The sequence below is a fragment of the Corylus avellana genome, chromosome 6, assembly GCF_965113065.1.
Source record: "Corylus avellana chromosome 6, dhCorAvel1.hap1.2, whole genome shotgun sequence".
Classification (NCBI taxonomy): Eukaryota; Viridiplantae; Streptophyta; class Magnoliopsida; order Fagales; family Betulaceae; genus Corylus; species Corylus avellana.
The window spans coordinates 28,259,303-28,278,487 of NC_142495.1; the positions used below are offsets into that span (position 1 = coordinate 28,259,303).

At 35.4% G+C, this 19,185-nt stretch overlaps 3 protein-coding genes across 4 annotated transcripts; 2 read left to right on the plus strand and 1 right to left on the minus strand.

The window, feature by feature from the left end:
* The first annotated feature begins 269 nt into the window (after positions 1-269).
* CYT1 (Glucose-1-phosphate adenylyltransferase family protein) lies at positions 270-4,214 on the plus strand. Its single transcript, XM_059601533.2, has 5 exons — positions 270-577; positions 2,230-2,362; positions 2,687-2,749; positions 2,868-3,107; positions 3,199-4,214. The coding sequence occupies exons 2-5, from the start codon at positions 2,252-2,254 to the stop codon at positions 3,868-3,870; spliced, it is 1,086 nt and encodes a 361-aa protein (XP_059457516.1). The 5' UTR covers positions 270-577; positions 2,230-2,251; the 3' UTR covers positions 3,871-4,214.
* A 3,024-nt stretch (positions 4,215-7,238) lies between these two features.
* Positions 7,239-9,364, plus strand: LOC132187410 (uncharacterized protein At2g39795, mitochondrial). The gene is made up of 3 exons (XM_059601712.2): positions 7,239-7,566; positions 8,498-8,829; positions 8,927-9,364. Exons 1-3 carry the CDS (start codon positions 7,300-7,302, stop codon positions 9,084-9,086), a joined length of 759 nt encoding a protein of 252 aa, XP_059457695.2. The 5' UTR covers positions 7,239-7,299; the 3' UTR covers positions 9,087-9,364.
* Positions 9,365-10,032: 668 nt separating this feature from the next.
* On the minus strand, positions 10,033-18,928 carry LOC132186766 (delta-1-pyrroline-5-carboxylate synthase). Of its 2 annotated transcripts, XM_059600816.2 has the most exons (20): positions 18,744-18,928; positions 17,612-17,683; positions 17,424-17,527; positions 17,157-17,259; positions 16,737-16,898; positions 15,886-16,163; positions 15,361-15,511; positions 15,063-15,227; positions 14,757-14,834; positions 14,422-14,511; positions 13,551-13,637; positions 13,347-13,433; positions 13,142-13,238; positions 12,916-13,019; positions 12,726-12,801; positions 11,381-11,531; positions 11,187-11,255; positions 10,952-11,018; positions 10,788-10,858; positions 10,033-10,360 (listed from the first exon to the last, which is right to left on the minus strand). In XM_059600816.2, exons 1-20 carry the CDS (start codon positions 18,792-18,794, stop codon positions 10,285-10,287), a joined length of 2,139 nt encoding a protein of 712 aa, XP_059456799.2. In that variant the 5' UTR covers positions 18,795-18,928; the 3' UTR covers positions 10,033-10,284. The 2 variants fall into 2 exon arrangements, with proteins under 2 accessions (XP_059456799.2, XP_059456801.2); XM_059600818.2 differs by lacking the exons at positions 17,424-17,527; positions 18,744-18,928.
* Between the last annotated feature and the right edge of the window lie 257 nt (positions 18,929-19,185).

The following is a 19,185-nucleotide window of genomic DNA, read 5'->3' on the forward strand; positions in this document are numbered from 1 at the left end:
AATGATTAGGCTTGCCTTTAAGAAAAAATAACCGCAACGCCAACGAGAATGGATTGCAATACCTTTACTTTCTAGAATCCGTCCAATTTCGGCCTGGCACGAGTCACGACCCATACTGGTGCCAGTACTAATTTATCCTCAACGGGAAGCAGCCAAAATCCGAAACAACCCCGAAACTACGCTCGCCAAACAAAGCCTTACCCAAAGCCAACGTGACCGGTTTCTTTAGCCACTCAAAAGCCTAATTCAATAAATTCTTTATTTGAAACCAGCCAAACACCACGTTAGTTTATTATTTTAATATTTATCTGAAATCGCGATCCGTTTATATTAGCGCGCGTATCTTCTATATATACCCATCAAACCTGACATCAATCAACGCCCTTCTTCGCTCAGCTCAGAGTCTCAGAAGTCAGAACCTCACCGACGGTATCGACCGTTGGTGTGTGTTAGAAAAAAAAAAAAAAAAAAAAGAAAAAAAAAAGAGCGCGAGCAACTCACTGTGTCGACTCAGTTCTGACTCGCGCGGATCTCGAGCTTAGACTCGGTTCGAGGTCGCGATCCGGTGAAATCAAAGGTAAATTGCACGTTGACTCTGTCGGATCCGTGCTTTAGTTGATGATTTCAATGGTGCTTTGAGATCTGTTATACAGCGTCGTTTGGTTGGTTTTGAGAGATTTTATTGTGGATACGAAGGTTAATTTTAACAATGTGGTTCGAATATGATTTCCCGTTGAGTTGTAAATTACTGGCGTTGATTGTTTTGATTTCCTATTTTGTAGTTTTTTTAATGAATTTTGGTGCAGAATTTGAGTTCATTTTCATTTGCACAATGAGTTACTTGAATTGAGTTTGCGTATTTTATCAGATCTGGTTATGATATAGCTACTGTTCAGACTTTTGGTTGATTGATTTATGGTGTTTGTAATTAAGAGTTCCAATTGTGCGTGCAAGAAATAATTCTGTCAAAGTTCTTGTCTTTGTCTCATCAGGATGCGAAGTTTTAGTTTGATCTCTGTTTATTTGTTACCTGATTGAATTTAGTTTTCACACTTCAAATCATGCTCTGAACGTGGCCTTAATTGAGGATTATGATGCTTGTAACTGATCCCAACCCATAGTAAATAAGGTTTTGTTGACTTGAAAGGTAAGACCACGTTTCATTTGGCAGGACCCTTATTTTATCAGAACAAGGATTTGTTGAAATGAATAACGAAACAAGATTCGGGTAGCCTACCCTTGTTCGTATAAATAATGATTTTGTTGGGTTGAGGTCCCCACACTACTTTTTTCTTATTTATTTGGAAGCATGTGTTTGTGTGAAATCAATTTTGCTCTGTCGTTTTCTTGAGATATTGAAATTGTTGTTTATTGGGTCAAATGATATTTTCAGGAGTAATCAAAATGATGAAACAAGAATCACTTCGTGTGTAGAAATTAGAATGTTGTAGAAAGCCCCCTTTCAATTGTTTTTGGCTATGAAATTGCTGCATTATAATTCTTCCAATGCTGAAATGCATGAACAATAATATTTTAGGTTTTTGAGGTAATGGGGAAAGGAAAATATATGGACATTTGAAATGGTTCCAACTCTCTGATCCATAAAAGATGTTTAAAATATGTTAAACTATCTGTCATTTACTTGATGCAATAGTTATTTTCCAACTACCTTCTGTTCAGATTCCATGTCCTGTATTGTGATCACAAAATTAAAAGGCATTTTCCTTCTCGTTAAAAGCTCTAGCATGTGGCCTAGCTGAATTTTGTCTTGGTTTCATAATACCACCACATCAATTGGATGGATTTTCACCTACTGTTGGCAGCAAAATGATTTATTGTATGACGCATGTTTGGATCTTTTGGTTGTTCGGCGATGGCCTGCTTTAAAACTTTTGGGTCGTCTATTTCTAAATTTTGCAATAAACCAGTGTTTTATGTCCCTTCCTCTACCCTAGATTTCGTGTATTCATGTTAACCTCAATTTAAAACCTGTATGCTCAGGTTCAAGAACTTTTCCTATGAGATTACGGTGACTTTTATTGTTATTTTAGATCTACATATGTCAATGCCGAGTTCTGTATGGGTTTTTTTTTTTTTTTTTTTTTTTTTTTTGGGGAATGAATATAAATATACGAGACTGTGTGGATTTATCTACTATCCAAACCTTGATTTGCATTCTTTAATAGTCTGTAGCAGATTGTTGTAAGATTCTGACCATGTAATCAACAGGAAAAGCAAGGAGCATATCACAATGAAGGCACTTATTCTCGTTGGAGGGTTTGGGACAAGGCTGAGGCCATTGACACTCAGTTTCCCTAAACCGCTTGTTGATTTTGCTAACAAACCGATGATCCTTCATCAGGTATAACTTTGAGAGAATGCTCTTTCTTATAGAAAGTAATTTGTGTTCTTCTATATTCATATATTGGAAAGGTGCTTATGCATCAATTGGCTTTTAGTATAATTTGTTGATTGCATGCATTCTTTGTGAAGTCTCTTCTGATTTTCATGTTTGGGATTTACAATAGAGAAGCAACTTATTTATGTTAAATTTGTAAATGCAAAGTGCTATGATGTTGAATTATTTCCACCATGTTCCTTTGATATTCTCTCCCCACTTTCCCCCTTCCCTTGGGTTATTTGTCTGTTAACTGTAGGTTGACACGCCTTCTGAATTTTTCCTTAGATTGAGGCTCTTAAGGCTATTGGAGTCAATGAAGTGGTTTTGGCTATCAATTATCAACCAGAGGTAAAGAAACGAGGACTTTCTTCCTACTACAACCCCACAATGCCTGTTTAATGCTGAAGAGATTGATGCAACTAAAAGTTTGGAGAACTACTAATAGTCTTACTCCTTGTTTCTGCAGGTGATGTTGAACTTCTTGAAGGATTTTGAGACAAAGCTAGGGATCAAGATCACTTGCTCACAAGAGACTGAGCCGCTCGGCACTGCTGGTCCTCTGGCTCTTGCTAGGGACAAACTAATAGATGATTCTGGTGAGCCGTTTTTTGTCCTCAACAGTGATGTTATCAGTGAATACCCTCTCAAGGAAATGATTGCATTCCACAAGGCTCATGGAGGAGAAGCTTCCATAATGGTCACCAAGGTAGCACTCAAATATAACATTGCTCTTTCTTGAAGACTTTGTGAAACATGTAGATTAAAATTTCTGAAACTCATTTCTTCTTATCATGCAGGTGGATGAGCCATCAAAATATGGTGTGGTGGTTATGGAACAATCTACTGGGAAAGTTGAGAAATTTGTAGAAAAACCAAAATTATTTGTTGGTAACAAAATCAATGCTGGAATTTACCTTCTGAATCCCTCAGTTCTGGATCGAATTGAACTGAGGCCCACCTCAATTGAGAAAGAGGTCTTTCCAAAGATTGCAGCAGAGAGAAAGCTGTATGCTATGGTGCTACCAGGATTTTGGATGGACATTGGACAACCGAGGGATTACATCACAGGGCTGAGACTCTACCTAGACTCACTGAGAAAGAACTCTCCGTCAAAGTTGGCCACTGGCCCCCACATTGTGGGAAATGTTATAGTGGATGAGTCCGCCAAAATTGGCGAGGGATGTCTGATTGGGCCTGATGTTGCAATCGGTCCCGGTTGTGTTGTTGAGTCAGGAGTTAGGCTCTCTCGCTGCACGGTTATGCGGGGAGTCCGTGTCAAGAAGCATGCTTGCATTTCCAGCAGTATCATTGGATGGCACTCAACTGTTGGACAATGGGCCCGTGTCGAGAACATGACCATTCTTGGAGAGGATGTACATGTCTGTGATGAAATTTACAGTAATGGTGGTGTGGTTTTGCCCCACAAAGAGATTAAATCCAGCATTTTGAAGCCAGAGATAGTTATGTAGTCCTTTGTGTTCAGGAAGCACTAAGTTATTCCTTCTGAAATGTGTTTGTTCCTTTTCCCCTCTTTTCTCTTCTCCACCATGTGTAAAAGTCAGTTTTTTTTTTTCAGTTTGAGTGATGTGAGTTAAAAATTTGAAGGTTCAGCAACTTTTATGATGGGCATAAATATCCACATTTGTGTGACTTGTAATCTCTAGTGTATATAGGAATAAATTATTTGTTGGTTTCTCCAGCTTTGTGTAACTCATCAAGATGAGTATTTTATTTGTAACATTTTAAATCAGACGATCTGTGCTTCAATGTTTGTATTCCATATGATATGTTCTTGAAGACCCTTGTGTCGGCAGCATATGTTTGTGAATTCTTCTTTTGGCGAATCCAAAACTAAAACAAACATTTTCCTGGATGGACCTTTACTCTTTCTTTAGCATCTTTACTTGCTGGTAAAGCAAAACTCCAAGTATGGGAAAAAGAACAAGCTTCATGGCTTGTAAATGGTGATGCTTCTGTGACATGCAAGAACACAAGGAGTGAAGAACAAGTATGCGTTAAATTAGAGATCCCTATGATATCTTCTCCTGAACCCTAGACCATCGTATCGTATGATTCCATTATTGTCCAACTTTAGACAAACTAAAAATATAATAAAAAGATGTCAGAAACTTTTGGGCGGTTTTGCCTGCATCCACACTTCACGAAATGGCACCGACAGTTTAAATGGTTTCTAATGCAGCAACTTAGAAACCTTAATAGACTTTTACGTATTGCTGATAAACATGAAAAATGTGTGGCGTGAGTTGATTAGCTCTCTGAATCTCCCAAGATTTGAAGACAAAGAAAGCTTTAATCACTGATTACTACATTCTTTCGTGAAAATAACAGTTGAGTAGAAGAGGGCCCTTTAATACTTTTATTATTTTGATAGCAAGTGGCAGGAAAAAAAACGAAAAAACAAAAAATAAATAAAAAGAAGCCTAAGCAAAATACTGCAGAAGAAACGGAGAAGAGAATGCTTGGCCTACCATGTGAAGTGGAACCTACTCCGCATGATGAACATGTTATTATAAAAGCAACTGTAAAGTATAGAGATTGCAATCAGTGGATATTATTTTAAAAATAAAATTTAAGGGCACGTTTGGTACTCGAAATGAGTATTTTATTAAGAAAATAAATAACTTTTATTAAAAATGGAAGAAGGTTAAATAGAACAATTTTGATGTTAGATTATATGATACTTCTACACCTTAACGAGAGGATCAAAGCAGCAAAATTTGAGCATATTGTATATTATGAGAAATGTTATAAACTGTATTTTTATTTTATAACTATCTCGCAAAGCTATCGTGGGAGTGTAATTCCTTGTTTACTAGACGCTTTGATTGTAGTAGTATCGAATGATAATAGTTTAAGAAGTAAAAATTAATAATACAAGAGCAATGTTAAAAATTATATTTTTATCCCATAACTATTTTTATAATGTTGGCGTAGCAGTCACAACTAACTCTTAATCAGTCATTATTTCCTTAAAAAAAGTTTAAAAAATAATTGATATATACTAGTCATATAACACATATCTCATCCCTCGGAATTAGATTTGTGAACATATAAGTAGCGGGTGGGAAAAAGTGGGTTTTGGTTTTGGTTTCTTTTCCCGTTTGGTTCTTGAAATTAGCAAGAGAGATGGACAAATTGCTGAAGCATTCCTTGGCGTATCTAATCTTTGTTGGTTCCATTTTCTCTCGTAATTAAAATATATATATATACAAAAGCGAATTTCAAAAAAAAAAAAAAAAAAAGATGACAAGAACCTGATTGGAGTTTGCCCTCCTTATATAGTTTTTATTGTGCAAAATGTTTAGGGTATTACTTATAAATTTACGGGACAATTTATATTTTAGGAAAATTAAGTGTCACATGAACTTTACATGGCTATTTACATTTTAGTAACTCATATGGTAATGATAAGTATCATGTGGACTATCACATCAATTTATAAACGTGATAAGTATCATGTGAATTGTCACATGACAATTCATATTTTAGTTATTGATATAATAAGTGTCACGTGGACTATCATGTTAGTTTGTAATGAACTTTAGTACTTCTATTAATTTCACCATATAGAATTAGGAACATTACAATTTTTAATGTAAATTCTTTGCAAATCAACTAGAAATTAAGATCCCATCAATTATTTGTTTGAATTGCAAATAATTGGAACAATTACTGAGAATATGGATTCTATCAACCATTTGAGGTTTCAGCGGTGAGGAACTTCCATTAACAAGCTGAAATGTTGTTTTCAGAGAACTCAGACAAATTTTGTGGTAGCAATGACTGTTCCAGCCTAATGCTCTTTCCAAGCCATCTATTAAAATAAGATTCCATCTTATAGCGATGACTGATGAGGTGGTGCCCTGTCCTTGAAAGCACAACCGATTACCGATTTGGACAAGAAATTATCGAAGGCTGTTGACAAACGGGCTTTTGTGAGCCATTGGGGTGTGGCTTGTTAAGATGTTTTTAAATTGATAGATGTTTTTAATTTTAAAATAACATTTTTTTTTAATGATAAATATAAAATATTAACAAATTGATTTAAAAATCATTATTTTCAGTTTTAAGTGCAAAATTCTAATGCAAAATTTGTATTATTGCACGTAAAATGTTATCGATTACTAATAATACAAATTTGTATTCAAAATTACTAATAAAACAAATGCTAATTTGTAGGGACTTTTTAATATTATTTTTAAGGGACCTTGTTTGTTAAAAATATTTTTAATGCTATTTTCAGGAGATCCTATTTCTTAAGAATATTTAAACTATAGCTTTAATTAATCTAATCATGTAGCCGACCTTGTAATCAGACCCAATTGAGCTTTAATTCCTGAATCAAATTCTCATAGTAGAGACAAAACTCCTCAATAACTCACAGACACAAATTTCTTTTAAACTGGTTTTAAGAAAATTTCTTTCAATTTACTCTAATAAGTGACAAGTGTCATTCAACATGTTTGAATTTCTCAAAAATTAATATTTGAGTTCCTAAATTAATAAAATGACATAACACTAGTCATTTAGGACACATGCCAGTCTAAATGACATACCTCTAGTCATTTTTAATGGATCAAACATGAAGCAAGTTTTTTTTCCCCGATAAAAGAGGTGCAAATTGAAGCCTTTCTTTTTTCTTTTTCTTTTTTATTAATTTGTTTTGTATTCACTTAACAAAAGAGAAAGTCTTATTATTATTTTTATTGGAGCTGACATGTAAAATTTCAATTGGTTGCCCAAGTCAGTAGCGAATAACAAGCTGTAGATAATTCGAGCCTACCCTTGTATAGATCTTAAAACCCTGAACACTCCAAAGTCCTTGTTTCCGTGTCCCTAAAACCCTAAAAACCCTTTCTCAGCTGCGACTCAGAGAAATGGCCTTCACTTCCATTATTCGCAAATCGGCTTCTTCTTTCGCTCCACTCGCCGGTAGACTCGTGGGGGTGCAGAGAAATTACCATTCTGCCATTTTCACGGCCATAAACCACGCCAATCTCTCTCGCAGGCCTTCTATGAGAAGCCATTTGGTTCCAAGCCGTCACTACTCGTCGGCTGAGAAGAGGCCGAGTGTTGATGAGACCCTTATTGGGGTGATTACTAAGGATATCGAATTTTTGCAGCAGGCTGATGATCACGATCGGGTGAGTTGTTTTCTATTTATTTTTTTAGTTTATGGGCTGCTTGCTTGTTGAGAAAGTGAGGGAAAACGAAAAGAAATTAAATTTTTTAGAGTTTTTAACTTTTTTATAGATTTCTTTTTGAGAAGATGGAAAAACCCACTTCAATTCTATCATATAGACTATATAGTCGTGTTTGGTCAAGGAAAAATTAATCGCTCGATATCTAGAATTTTAGGAGAAAAGTTTCTGGGTAGTTTGGTTGCTCCAAAAGGAGAGGAATTATAAGAAACGAAGCTTAAAATGCTACGGTTTTATATTTTGGAGATAATACTGGGAATACTTCTGGTTTTGTTTTACTCAAGAGAAAAATTTACCGGTTTGTTAATGTTTATCAATGGACAAACTTTTATATATTGTAGATTATTCGTGGAAATTTCCTTTTATGTGGAAGTCTTTTACTTAGTGATGCTCTACTAAAGTGGTGCTTTCGGATCTTAGCCCACCCTTTTTTTCTTTTTCTCCTTTCAATGAATTTTCTTATACAATACTTCATTGCCCCGCGGCCCTGCCCGCAAGTGTCAGGTCTAAATTCTAATGGGTTACTCGTTTGGTTAATGCCATAACATCGGTTGTTCGACTTCTCACTCAATTGCAGACAGGGTCGTGTATTGAGGTTTACCTTCTTGAGGGGAATAATGCTAGAAATCACTCTTACGCCCCTCTTGTGTCTCTCCAAGAATGAGGTGGCTTCTAAAATCACCATTGGGCTTGTAATTAATCATTATTGAGTTTTGATCAAATGTTGATTTTAGAAGCCACCTCATTCTTGCAGGGACATAAGAATAACTTCTAGAATTACTCTCTTGAAAGGTTCTATGTCATAAAAATAATAATAAAAAAAAAAACCTTCATTGCCCTACTGATAATCGTGATCACTCTTTTTGTTTGATAGGTCGAAACGATTCCAAGTGGTTTTCCTTTTCAAATCGAAGATAATCTAGGACTTCAAACTATAACACTGAAAAGAACGTATCAAGGTGAAGAGATAGAAGTGGAAGTTAACATGCCTTATCTAGTTACTGGGGAAGATAATGATGATCATGATGATGGTGAAAAGGCCAATCAATCTAGCTTGCCACTAGTTGTTAGCGTCTCCAAGAAGGATGCACCTAGTCTAGAGTTTGGTTGCACTGCTTACCCCGATGAAGTTGTGATTGACAGCTTGTCTGTTAAACGTCCAGAAGTTTCTGAGGATGATGTTGCCTATGGGGGCCCTGACTTCAAGTAAGCTTTATTGTTCTCTACTTTGTATATGGTTAATCAATGTAATGGTTTCTCTCTGTTCGCTAATTTATAGGCGTCTTCTCACTGTCTTTTCCAGTGATTTGGATGAGAACCTGCAGAAGGCTTTCCACAAGTATTTAGAGATGAGGGGAATCAAGCCCAGCGCAATTAATTTCTTGCATGAGTACATGATCAACAAGAACAGTAAAGAAGAATTGAATTGGCTCAAGAAACTTAAGAATTTCGTTGAAGCCTGAGCTTGTACTAATGCAGCAACTTTGGTAGCAGAGGACTCATGAATTGTTGCCAAAATCTAATTTTGGGTGGAAAAGCTTGTGTTGTCTGAGGGAGGGTGGCATAAATAGCAGGCTTTTATTGAGAAGTTGATTAAGCTGCGTTTGATATGAAAATGGACGTTCTGTTTGACTTAGAGGCCTATAATTAATTGTTCGGATCTTATAACTCCTGCAGTATCGGATCTTATATCTATCACTAATGCATTTTGGGGCAAAAGATATGAGCTTATACCTGACAATCTCTTCTTTTGGTGTTTGTTTTATTTTATTTGCTGGAAATTTGTGTCGTTGCTAAAATGGAGAAAGACCGTTTTATTGTCTAGAATTATATTTTATTCATCTAATGGTATATATTGTCACAGGGTAAATATGTTATCACGTTAATTGAATTTTTTGAAACGAGCGATAAAATGGTAAAATAATTTATTAAGAAACTGGCTTGTAAAAAACTCCTACAAACTGGTAACCAATTACAGTTTTTGAAACCTGCAAAAGGAGATGCTGTTTGGTTGCTCAAAGCCGGGTTTAAAAAAGGAATGCTAACAAATAATTTGCAATGTGTTCTCAAACTATTAAAAAATTGCAATGTACCCCAAATGACAAGAATATCATTAATTAAAAAAAAAAAAAAAAACTGTTGACCCAAGGCAGATGTGAGTCTTTATCGTGCTTTTTTTTTTTTTTTTTTTCTTTTTTTGATTCATACGGTTACTTTTTATCTTATTGAAAAAAATATAAAAGTATTTTTATCTTTTTGTGAGAAATATATTGTAGTTTCCTAGTAGTTTGAGAGAGTGTGTTAACATTACTTGGATAGGAATTAGGATGATCTATTACGTGGTTAGAATTGGCAATTTTGAAAGCGTTATGATAACCAGTAACAATATGTAAAGTGAAGCTCCGGAAGGAAAAAGAAAAAGGGTAAAATTTCCAGATTGTCCAAAATTGTCATGTGCAAACCAAGGTCAATCGACAAACTGCATTAGCAATTACAAGCCAAAGGAGGGGCAATTTTCATCATGATCGGATATTTATTTTTCAAATACAAGTTGAATTAGGAAAAGAATATCGAGCCTACACGATTATACTATGAAGGTATACGAAAGACAACCAACACAACATTTCGTAGCATTTTCTTTTTATTTTCTTTCTCGCGGGACTACTTTGTGAGGTCCTTGTGTGTGTAAACTAACCCTTTATCACCATTAACCACTTGTCCACAGCCTCTGAGAATCCTGCATATGCAACAAGGCAGCAGCTTAGATCAAAATATCATACTTAAACCTATTTAGATTCCTGCTTAGACATGTCACGACTACGTGCATATGAAAATGCCAAAGGAAAATAAAATTGTTGCATCTAAAGTTCCACAGAATAATATGTCAGTTAGTTTACAATTTGCCTTACTCCTTGGAATGCTAGTAGGATTTATATATTCCAAAACGACACCAATTTGTCACAAACAATGTATGAAAAACCTCAAGTTATCCCTTATACAGCATTATAAAACGACACACACTATAATGCCAGTTTCTAAATCATCCATAATTTCTTATCTTTACATTACACAACAAAACTCATTATTAATATCAGGGGCACTAGCCCCAAAATGACACAATTCTGAGGTCATTAAATTTGCCAGCAAAGATAAGTAGTTCATACCATCTTGTTGTTAACAATCCTTCAACTCCTACTGGACCCCGAGCATGAATTCGGCTTGTGCTTATACCAACCTATTTGACCATTAAAGAGAATCAAATACAAGAGTGATGATGACCTTGACCATATCAACTAATGTTCAAAATAACAGCTAAATGATGTTATACCTCTGCACCTAATCCAAACCGAGCCCCATCACAAAATCTGGTACTTGCATTGTGAAAAACAGCAGCACTGCCAACAAAGCACATCACGTGTTATAACACAAAAATAAAAATTCTACCATATTGGTATAACGGGTTTAATAGTTTAATTACTTTTTGGTTTTTTAAAGAAAAAGATCACAATACAAAGCCAATGAAAGAAGCAGATAAGACATATACAAAAATATATCCCACCAACCTGTCAACTTGATGTAGAAAAACTTCAGCAACTTCAAGGTCTTCTGCAATGACACAATCAGTATGTGCACTGCCAAAAAAAAAAAAGTTAAAGAATTAATCATTTCCCAGTATATCTTTTAGGCAACTACACAGAGAGAGAGAGAGAGAGAGACAGTCAATATGTTTCTTATCAAAAGGGAAATGCTAACATGCCTTCCATGTTGATGTATATGATTAATGGCTGCGTATACATCATCCACAATTTCAACAGTGCAAGCCAACGAATTGTACTCATGATGGAACGACCGGGCCTCAGGAATATTTAGCAAGGTGCTTGCCCTTGGTCCACCATATAATGTCACACCTGCAGAAGATGCACATCAGTTGGCTATATTTTAGAACCTTCTAGTGGCATGGTCTGCCTTTTTGTTTGTTTGATTTTTTCCCCTGCAGGTCAATTGCCAATTTTCAACAATATAGCAAAAATTTACTAACTGCATGACAAACATTCGTAAAAACCCAGTGCTGTCAAGACCAGAGGGGAAATCACCTTAAAATGGCAAAGGAACAGTATCAATGACAATTTTGTTTCTCTAAGAGGTACCTAGTCTGTATGGCCTTCCAATTTCGCAAATCAGAAATGTGTTTTTAAACAAAAACACGAAAATTGTCCCGTTTGGGAGTGCTCTGAAAAAAAATGGAAGAGTTTTCTATGTTTTCAAATCGGAGGTAAGAGGATGCATTTTAAAAAACGCATAGTTTTAAAGATCAAACTGTAATTCTAAAGGTCAAACCGCGATTTTACTAAACACTTAACTGCTTTTTAAAAAATAAGTTTTCATTAACTGCATTTTGAAATTTTTTCAAATTGTACATTTTGAAACCATTAAATCAAACGGACCCTATATCTGTCTTTTCAGTCATAAAAGATCTTGAAAATTCATTTTGTCATTTAAAACTGCCTCACATGTTATCTAAACACTAAATGCAAAACCTAATGAGCATAAATTTGATATTCCCACTGTCTCAATTTGAGTGTCATGGTTCAGAATGGCATGAATGTTTAATGAAGAAAAAAGACGTATACAATTTTTACTAAAATGACCAAAGGCGATGCAACTTTTACGTCTTGATTGGTGCAAGTGAGGGGTGATATAGAAAGATGTACGTATAAATGCATTGACTTTTTGAAGGTGGACACTCATTTTGGGACATCCCAAAAAACGAATGTAAGAAACTCAATATGGAAAGGAGGCAGTAAATTAGTTTGAACATCATCCTCGAGATTTTATTGACTAAAAGGTGAGGGAAGAATACAGGACCAAAGTTGGATCCCCAAAAAGGACAAAGACGAAAGAGTTCCATGCAAACAAGATTTCTACCCAAAATGGCTTGAAACTAATAAAGACTATCCTTTGATGGTACAAGGATTTCTACTCTAGAGAGAAATTTAGCATGCTTGCAAACACACCCAACCTCCCCCACCAAGAGGGGGATACAAAAGGTCTGGAGTTCATTTTACATGTAACATTTAAGTGGCTTGCATGGAAAACCCAACCTTCAATCCTGAGGTCAACAATAAGCTCATTTACCCCTTCAGTTAGAATCAAATCCTTGTGGACAAGAAGTGTTTCCTGAGAAAAGCAAAAGAGAACCAATAAATAATGTAAATCCAAACTGACAGTAATACTATTCAAGTTTATCCGAATTGAGACTATCAGCTAAGAAGTATAGGATAAATAAATTACCATTGCATTACATGCTGCCGGATAATCTACTTTTGCATCCAAAACAATTTGCTTTGCCATATCCATGTTAGCAGACTTGTCAATGTAAACATGGCAAATTCCATCTGGGTTACAAATACTGCAGTTTTGATATCATGTTCTTCTCACAAAAGGAATATTATAAAACCTGATCAAGCAAGATATGCATATTATACATGAACAAAGGGATAAATGTTGTTTGTCTCACCAGCATGACCCAAAACTGGAATTTTAGTAGAATTCTTGATTTGAGATACAAGTTTATTGCTGCCTCTGGGAATTACGAGATCAATTACGTCATCAAGCTGGCACACAAATGTAAATGTTGACTTCCAACTTAGGTCCAAATACCAATTATCATTCTGATAGTTAACATGTTTGGAAAATCAGCAATTGTTATAAACTCTACCCACCTTAAGGAGATCAGGAATCTCCTCTCTTGAAGTCACAAGTCCAACAACTTTTTTTCCAACACTATCAGGAATGGCTCCAGTGATAATCTACGAATTTCACAAAGAAGGGTGACTTAATAAATGTTTTTACTAACAATAAATAAAACGTTAACGTCACAATTCAATCTTTTCCAAAACTAGTCATTTTAGCTTTAAGAACTAAACCTTGTGTAGAATTGCATTTGATCGGTTGGCCTCCTTTCCTCCTTTCAAGAGAAGTCCATTCCCACTTCTGATTGCTAATGAAGCTATCTATTCAGACAACAAAAATTGCCATGGTTTTATAATGATTAGACAACAATATTTGCAATTCAAAAACATTAGCTCATGCCTGAAGCTCAAAATTTTGACAAAAATCAGGTAAGATAACTTAATGAATTAGTACACTGAAAAGATCTACATTAACCACAATAACAATCCCACACAATATTTTTTGTTAAGGTGGTAAAAGAATTTCATGATAATGACTACCAAATGAAACTCAACATTAGCTGTGAGTCAAAATATAGAGCAACAATGGGACACCAATCCCTACTATCCAAAGAATCTAAAACTCTTTTCTTTTCATCATCACTTTTTGTAAGCTTGAATATTTGAGGGGAAAAAGGACCATCAATGTTATTGATTAATTACTTAACATGACAGTAGAAATATTGACAATGTCAGTTTCTAGGATAGGAACCATCAAAACTTTAATCTCAAGTTAAAATGTCTGTTATTGCTTTCAAATATTGTACATATAAGACCACAAACATTTTGTGCAAGAAAACAAACATTTTTTGGTCAGGCAGCATAAGATTGGAGCCCTGCAAGCATCATATCAATATTGGCTTGCTTTTCACTTTACATTCCCCTCAACAAGACCAACAATGGTTGTCATATAAGTAGATGGAGGAATAACATCCCCCACAGATATAACAAAACAAAATAAACTCATTCACAATATCGCTCAAAAAAAAAACCCCTCATTCACAATATCAAGAAAATATAAACAAAAAAAAAATGCAAATAATATGAAAATTTAGCTCCTATATACCTGCACTAGTGCTTCGGGACGAGACTCAAAAACAATCAGGAGAACACCCAAAGGACTTGATGTTTTCTCTAATACAAGTCCATCTGCAAGCTGGATGCAAGAATAACCATTAGAAATATCACAGATAAGATTGAAATATCTTATCAAGAACAAAGATTGTAAACTGTTTCTCTCCAATAATTCTGAAAAATACATAACTTGTTTCGCTTATACAGTTCTATCCATAGTGTAAAAATTAGAAGTAGCAGATAAGACTTTGAATTGATTCTACACTTGACGTTGGTGTGTTAGACTACCTAAAGCCTGAAAACATCATTATAACAATGTTTAGTTACCTCTGTTTTCTTTAGAATGCAACCAATTGGATCTTCCATGTTTGCAAGTACACGAACTGAGTTTGCAAGGCTTGAAATCTGTCAAGCATGAGTAATTTGCTGAGAAGCAAGCTAGACAAATTGTAAAATATAGACACATAATCCAACGAGCACATTACACCCACATGGCACCATCTTTTATGGCAAAAAAAATATGGATAAAAGCCAAAGAGGTAGTAAACAGTAAGAAGAATCTTGAAAAAAAAAAGAAAAGACATTAATATTTCAACAGATTCAAACTTTTTTTTATTTTTTTGAATGTCTTGCCTTCCCAGGCTTTAGAGCAAGCCGAGCTATCAAAGACTTTTCATATCCTGCTTGTTGTGCAGCAAGAATATCAGCTTCATTTTCAGTATTAATCAGTTTTTCATTTGCTTCTAGGGCATCGGCTATGTCCAGCAGAATTTTTTTCCTATCATGTGAAGACATGGCCTGTAGAATAAGATATCACTGCATAAATTATGCTGCTGAATTAAAATATATAATAACATGCTAAAATAGAGACAAGAGTGACGCAATTTGCAGAAGAAACATGAATTTGTAATATGCATCAACTTGATGATACCTGAAGCCGTCTGGAGCTTTCCCTTGCTGCAATTGCCATCTCACGAGCACCAACTTCTCTAACTGCAGCCCATAGATGAGCATCATGATGAAAGAGGGTCCCGATACACTCTCCTTGAAGGACTTTAATGATGTTTTCAGCAGCGTACCCACTTCAAAAGAAACAAGCAAAGCCAACTTAAACCAGCATCAATTCTAACAACTAAAAAATTTATACTGGTTATTTATATTTTTGGGGAAAAAAAAACAGATTTTGAGGGAAAAAATAGGGGAAATTCCATAATTTGCTCAACCTAAATTAGTAAAGGAGATTTAAAAATTAGAAAATGTGTTATTTTTTTAAATAATTTTATGTTCTTATTTTTTTATAGAAACTATTTTTGATTTCAATCAAACAGCCAAAGTTTTTTTAGATAAAACTGACAATTGCAGTTACCTAAATAAAAAATATTCCAGGAAATAATGTTTGTTATTGCATTATGATTAACCAAGTATTGAAGTACAATCACCCAGAACAAGAGTATACCTTGTGATAACAACAGGGATGCCAGCATCAGCTGCATACACAGCAGCTTTTACTTTTGCAGTCATACCCCCTCTTCCCACCCTAGACTTGTCTCCAAAAGTAATTTCACCCTGATGCCTTTCCTTAATGTAGGTATGGATTAGCTTTGACTTTGGGTCACTTGGAGGGCCACTGTACAGACCCTCTACATCACTCAACAAAACAAGAAGATCAGCTTTTAGCTCCAAAGCTAGTAGAGCAGCCAAACTGTCATTGTCCCAAAATATACCAGAGGAATCCTGAACAAGAGTGGTCATAATCAGAACCAGATGAGCAAATGGCACATTGAATATTGAAATAATTTCGAAGAGAAGTAATTTGAGAGATGGTCTAGGAAAAGTTTTGAAGCTTGGCTGGCCTATGTACCAAAAAGAGACACAAGATCCTGATTTCAAGTAAATCTACAGTAAATCCTGACTCTGCCATCTCGCTTCTGTGGAACCCCAACCCAAGACTTTCTTGCAAGTGTGCAGCTCAGTAAGCCAGATGGTTTAGTCCATAAAACAAGAAATAATAGATTCTTATACATTGTATTCTCTTGTCAAACCAAATTCATCAGGACTGCATAGGAGCCTATAATCAACTCAACTAAGACTTAACATGAATTTAAGCAACAAATGCAACATAATTGACAGCAAAGAAAGCGACCACAGGCCAGAGGTAAAGGAAGAGGTGTCTCCAGAATACATACGTACTCAGTCTCTTGTAAACAGCTTGATCATGTCATAGAGTTATTGAGTTAATGATGAAGAACAGTGCATCTTAAAAAATCTACTTCCAAACAACAAAGCAGGTAAAGAATGGTAACGCACCTCATAGGGAGCTCTCCTGGTACTGACTGCATCGTTTTCATTGAATATAGGAATGACTTTCAGAGCTAATAATGACTTTACAGTTTCACTAAGTTGGTTTCTAAAATCCTTGTCCCTAAAATCATTATCCGTCACGAGAAGCTGAGCTGATGTGATATCTAGCTGCAGGAGGGGAAAAAAGGGCATGCATTAAATCCAAAACAAACACAAAATGGAATAGGACGGAAAAGACGTGCTATTTGAGAATAGAATCCAACAGTTCTACCTAAGAAGACCAAATCAAACTCTAATACAGTAGCAAAGCAGATATAGGTCACTCTTTTTTCTTTTTTTTTTTTTTTGATGAATAAGCAATTTCATTAAAGCTCAAAACCAAAACACCAAGGTAGCACCAAGATATAGGTCGCTCTTTGTAATTACCTGACTAAATAATGTATCATAGAGAGCCATAAGACTATTTTGGCCAACAGCTGCACATGCCTTCCCATCAAACTCAACTTGTGGTTTTTGGAGATCAGCAAAGCTGCAAGCAGTTAATAATTACTGAGTTTATAAGCAATTCGAACTATAGCTCAAAAAGGAAATATTGACCACCCAAAAAAAAAAATTGTTAATACATTTTAAAACTTGTTTAGTTTTTAAGGCTAAAGTTTAGACTGTTTTGTTAAAATGGCAGCAATGTCCAACCTGCTGTTAACTAATCTCCTGTATCTAAGCCGTTGGCGGCCAAGGCCAACAGCACCCGATGATACTACAATAACCTCATAACCTTGAGAGTTCAAGTCCTTGATCTGCATCACATTCAAATTTTGTTGTTGTAAAACCAAACACATTCCCTAGTAAAGAACAGCAAAAGATGACATAATATAGTATACCTGCTCACATAGCGCTCCTAACCTTCCTAATGCTAATCTTCCTTCAGCTCGTGTAACAACAGCAGTCCCAACCTTCAATAGTTAAGAGCACAGTATCAACAAATTTGTAAAAGCATCCAAATTAGTTGGGCATACCAAGGTGACAATTTTGATTCATTGGGGTGAAAATGTGGTGCTAAGAGTTCAAAGTAAACATATGATAAGAAATAGCAGTTCTATACATTTTGAAAGCCTCATGCTTTCTTTAATTCGTGAGCACATACAGGAAACAGTAACAAAGTTCGGATAAGAGAAGAAAAAAGAAGTGCAGAAAAAGGTGGGGTTCATTGATGTTGTGTTATAATTAGTTTGTAAAATTTGCTTTAAATGTTGTACATGGAATATTTCATATAAAATCCTTCCAATTTTGGAATAATGATGGCTACCAGCCATGCACCAAGTCAAACACATACAAAAAAGAAGAAGATACCCATTTCCTCGGAGGACTCCAATCCATCCCCAGAGGCAGCGGCAAGTCGGCAACTATGCCTATGCTTTGGCAGAATTCGTCTCTGCATCCTCCTATCACTCTCTGTCTCTACAATGACTTACTCTCTAAAAATTGATGTTGACCTTTCTCAAATTTTTTTCTCGAGGAAAAGAAATTCAATCATTTTTATCAGTCACTCGTTCTCTCTATCATCAAATCCATTAAAGTTTGTACAGTATGCTTTAGCTTTTGTAAATCAACATTTTCTTCCATTGCTCACCAAATCCATAATTCCGTTTCATTTCTTGTCACTTTTTTCCTCATTAAGTAACCAAACGTGACAAGGGATTAAAATCCTTATCTAATCCACTTCTTTCCTCATTAAACACCCCAAAAATTAACACATTTTCTCCACAATTTCGCGGCTAACTAACACGAAGCTAAGCGTATACAAAGCCGAGAAACATAACAATTGAATACACAACCAACCAAACATTGCTTTAAAAGAGCATCCAAAAAGAAACGAGTACCTGAAAATGAGAGAATATTTATCTCCATTCGCTAAAAGAATACGGTTTTAAAGCAAAACGACACAGATTTTCATTCTTCCTTCCGCTAAAACGACGGGAAAAATATTGGAGAACTTGAGGAAACGTGACAGACCTTGATGATGAGGCGCTTGACGTCTTTGACGAAAGCTCGAGAACGATCCATGCCGTCAATGTCGAACGCAGTGAGTCCGGTGGACGAGTCAAACTCGGTCCACGAATGAGCGAACTCGGAGGGCGCAGCTAGACTCCTAGAGGGCTTTAGGTTTCGGATACCAGCCCGGTTTCCTTAACTTTTTTTTTTTTCCTTAACTTTTTTTTTTTTTCTTAAAAAATTAACTTATTCACATTTTCAAAAAATTCTTGTAAGATATTTGACTTGATGATTCCAAGCAAAGTTTATGTAGGATGCGCAGCAGCGCAGGTAAGGTCTCTAAATTTTGGCCAATGACAAGACGCCATGTTATGTAAATAAGAGGATTTGGGGGAAAATATTTTAGAAAAATGTTAGGGTTAATAAATTTTTCATATATTAGCTCATATTTTTTTTTACAATC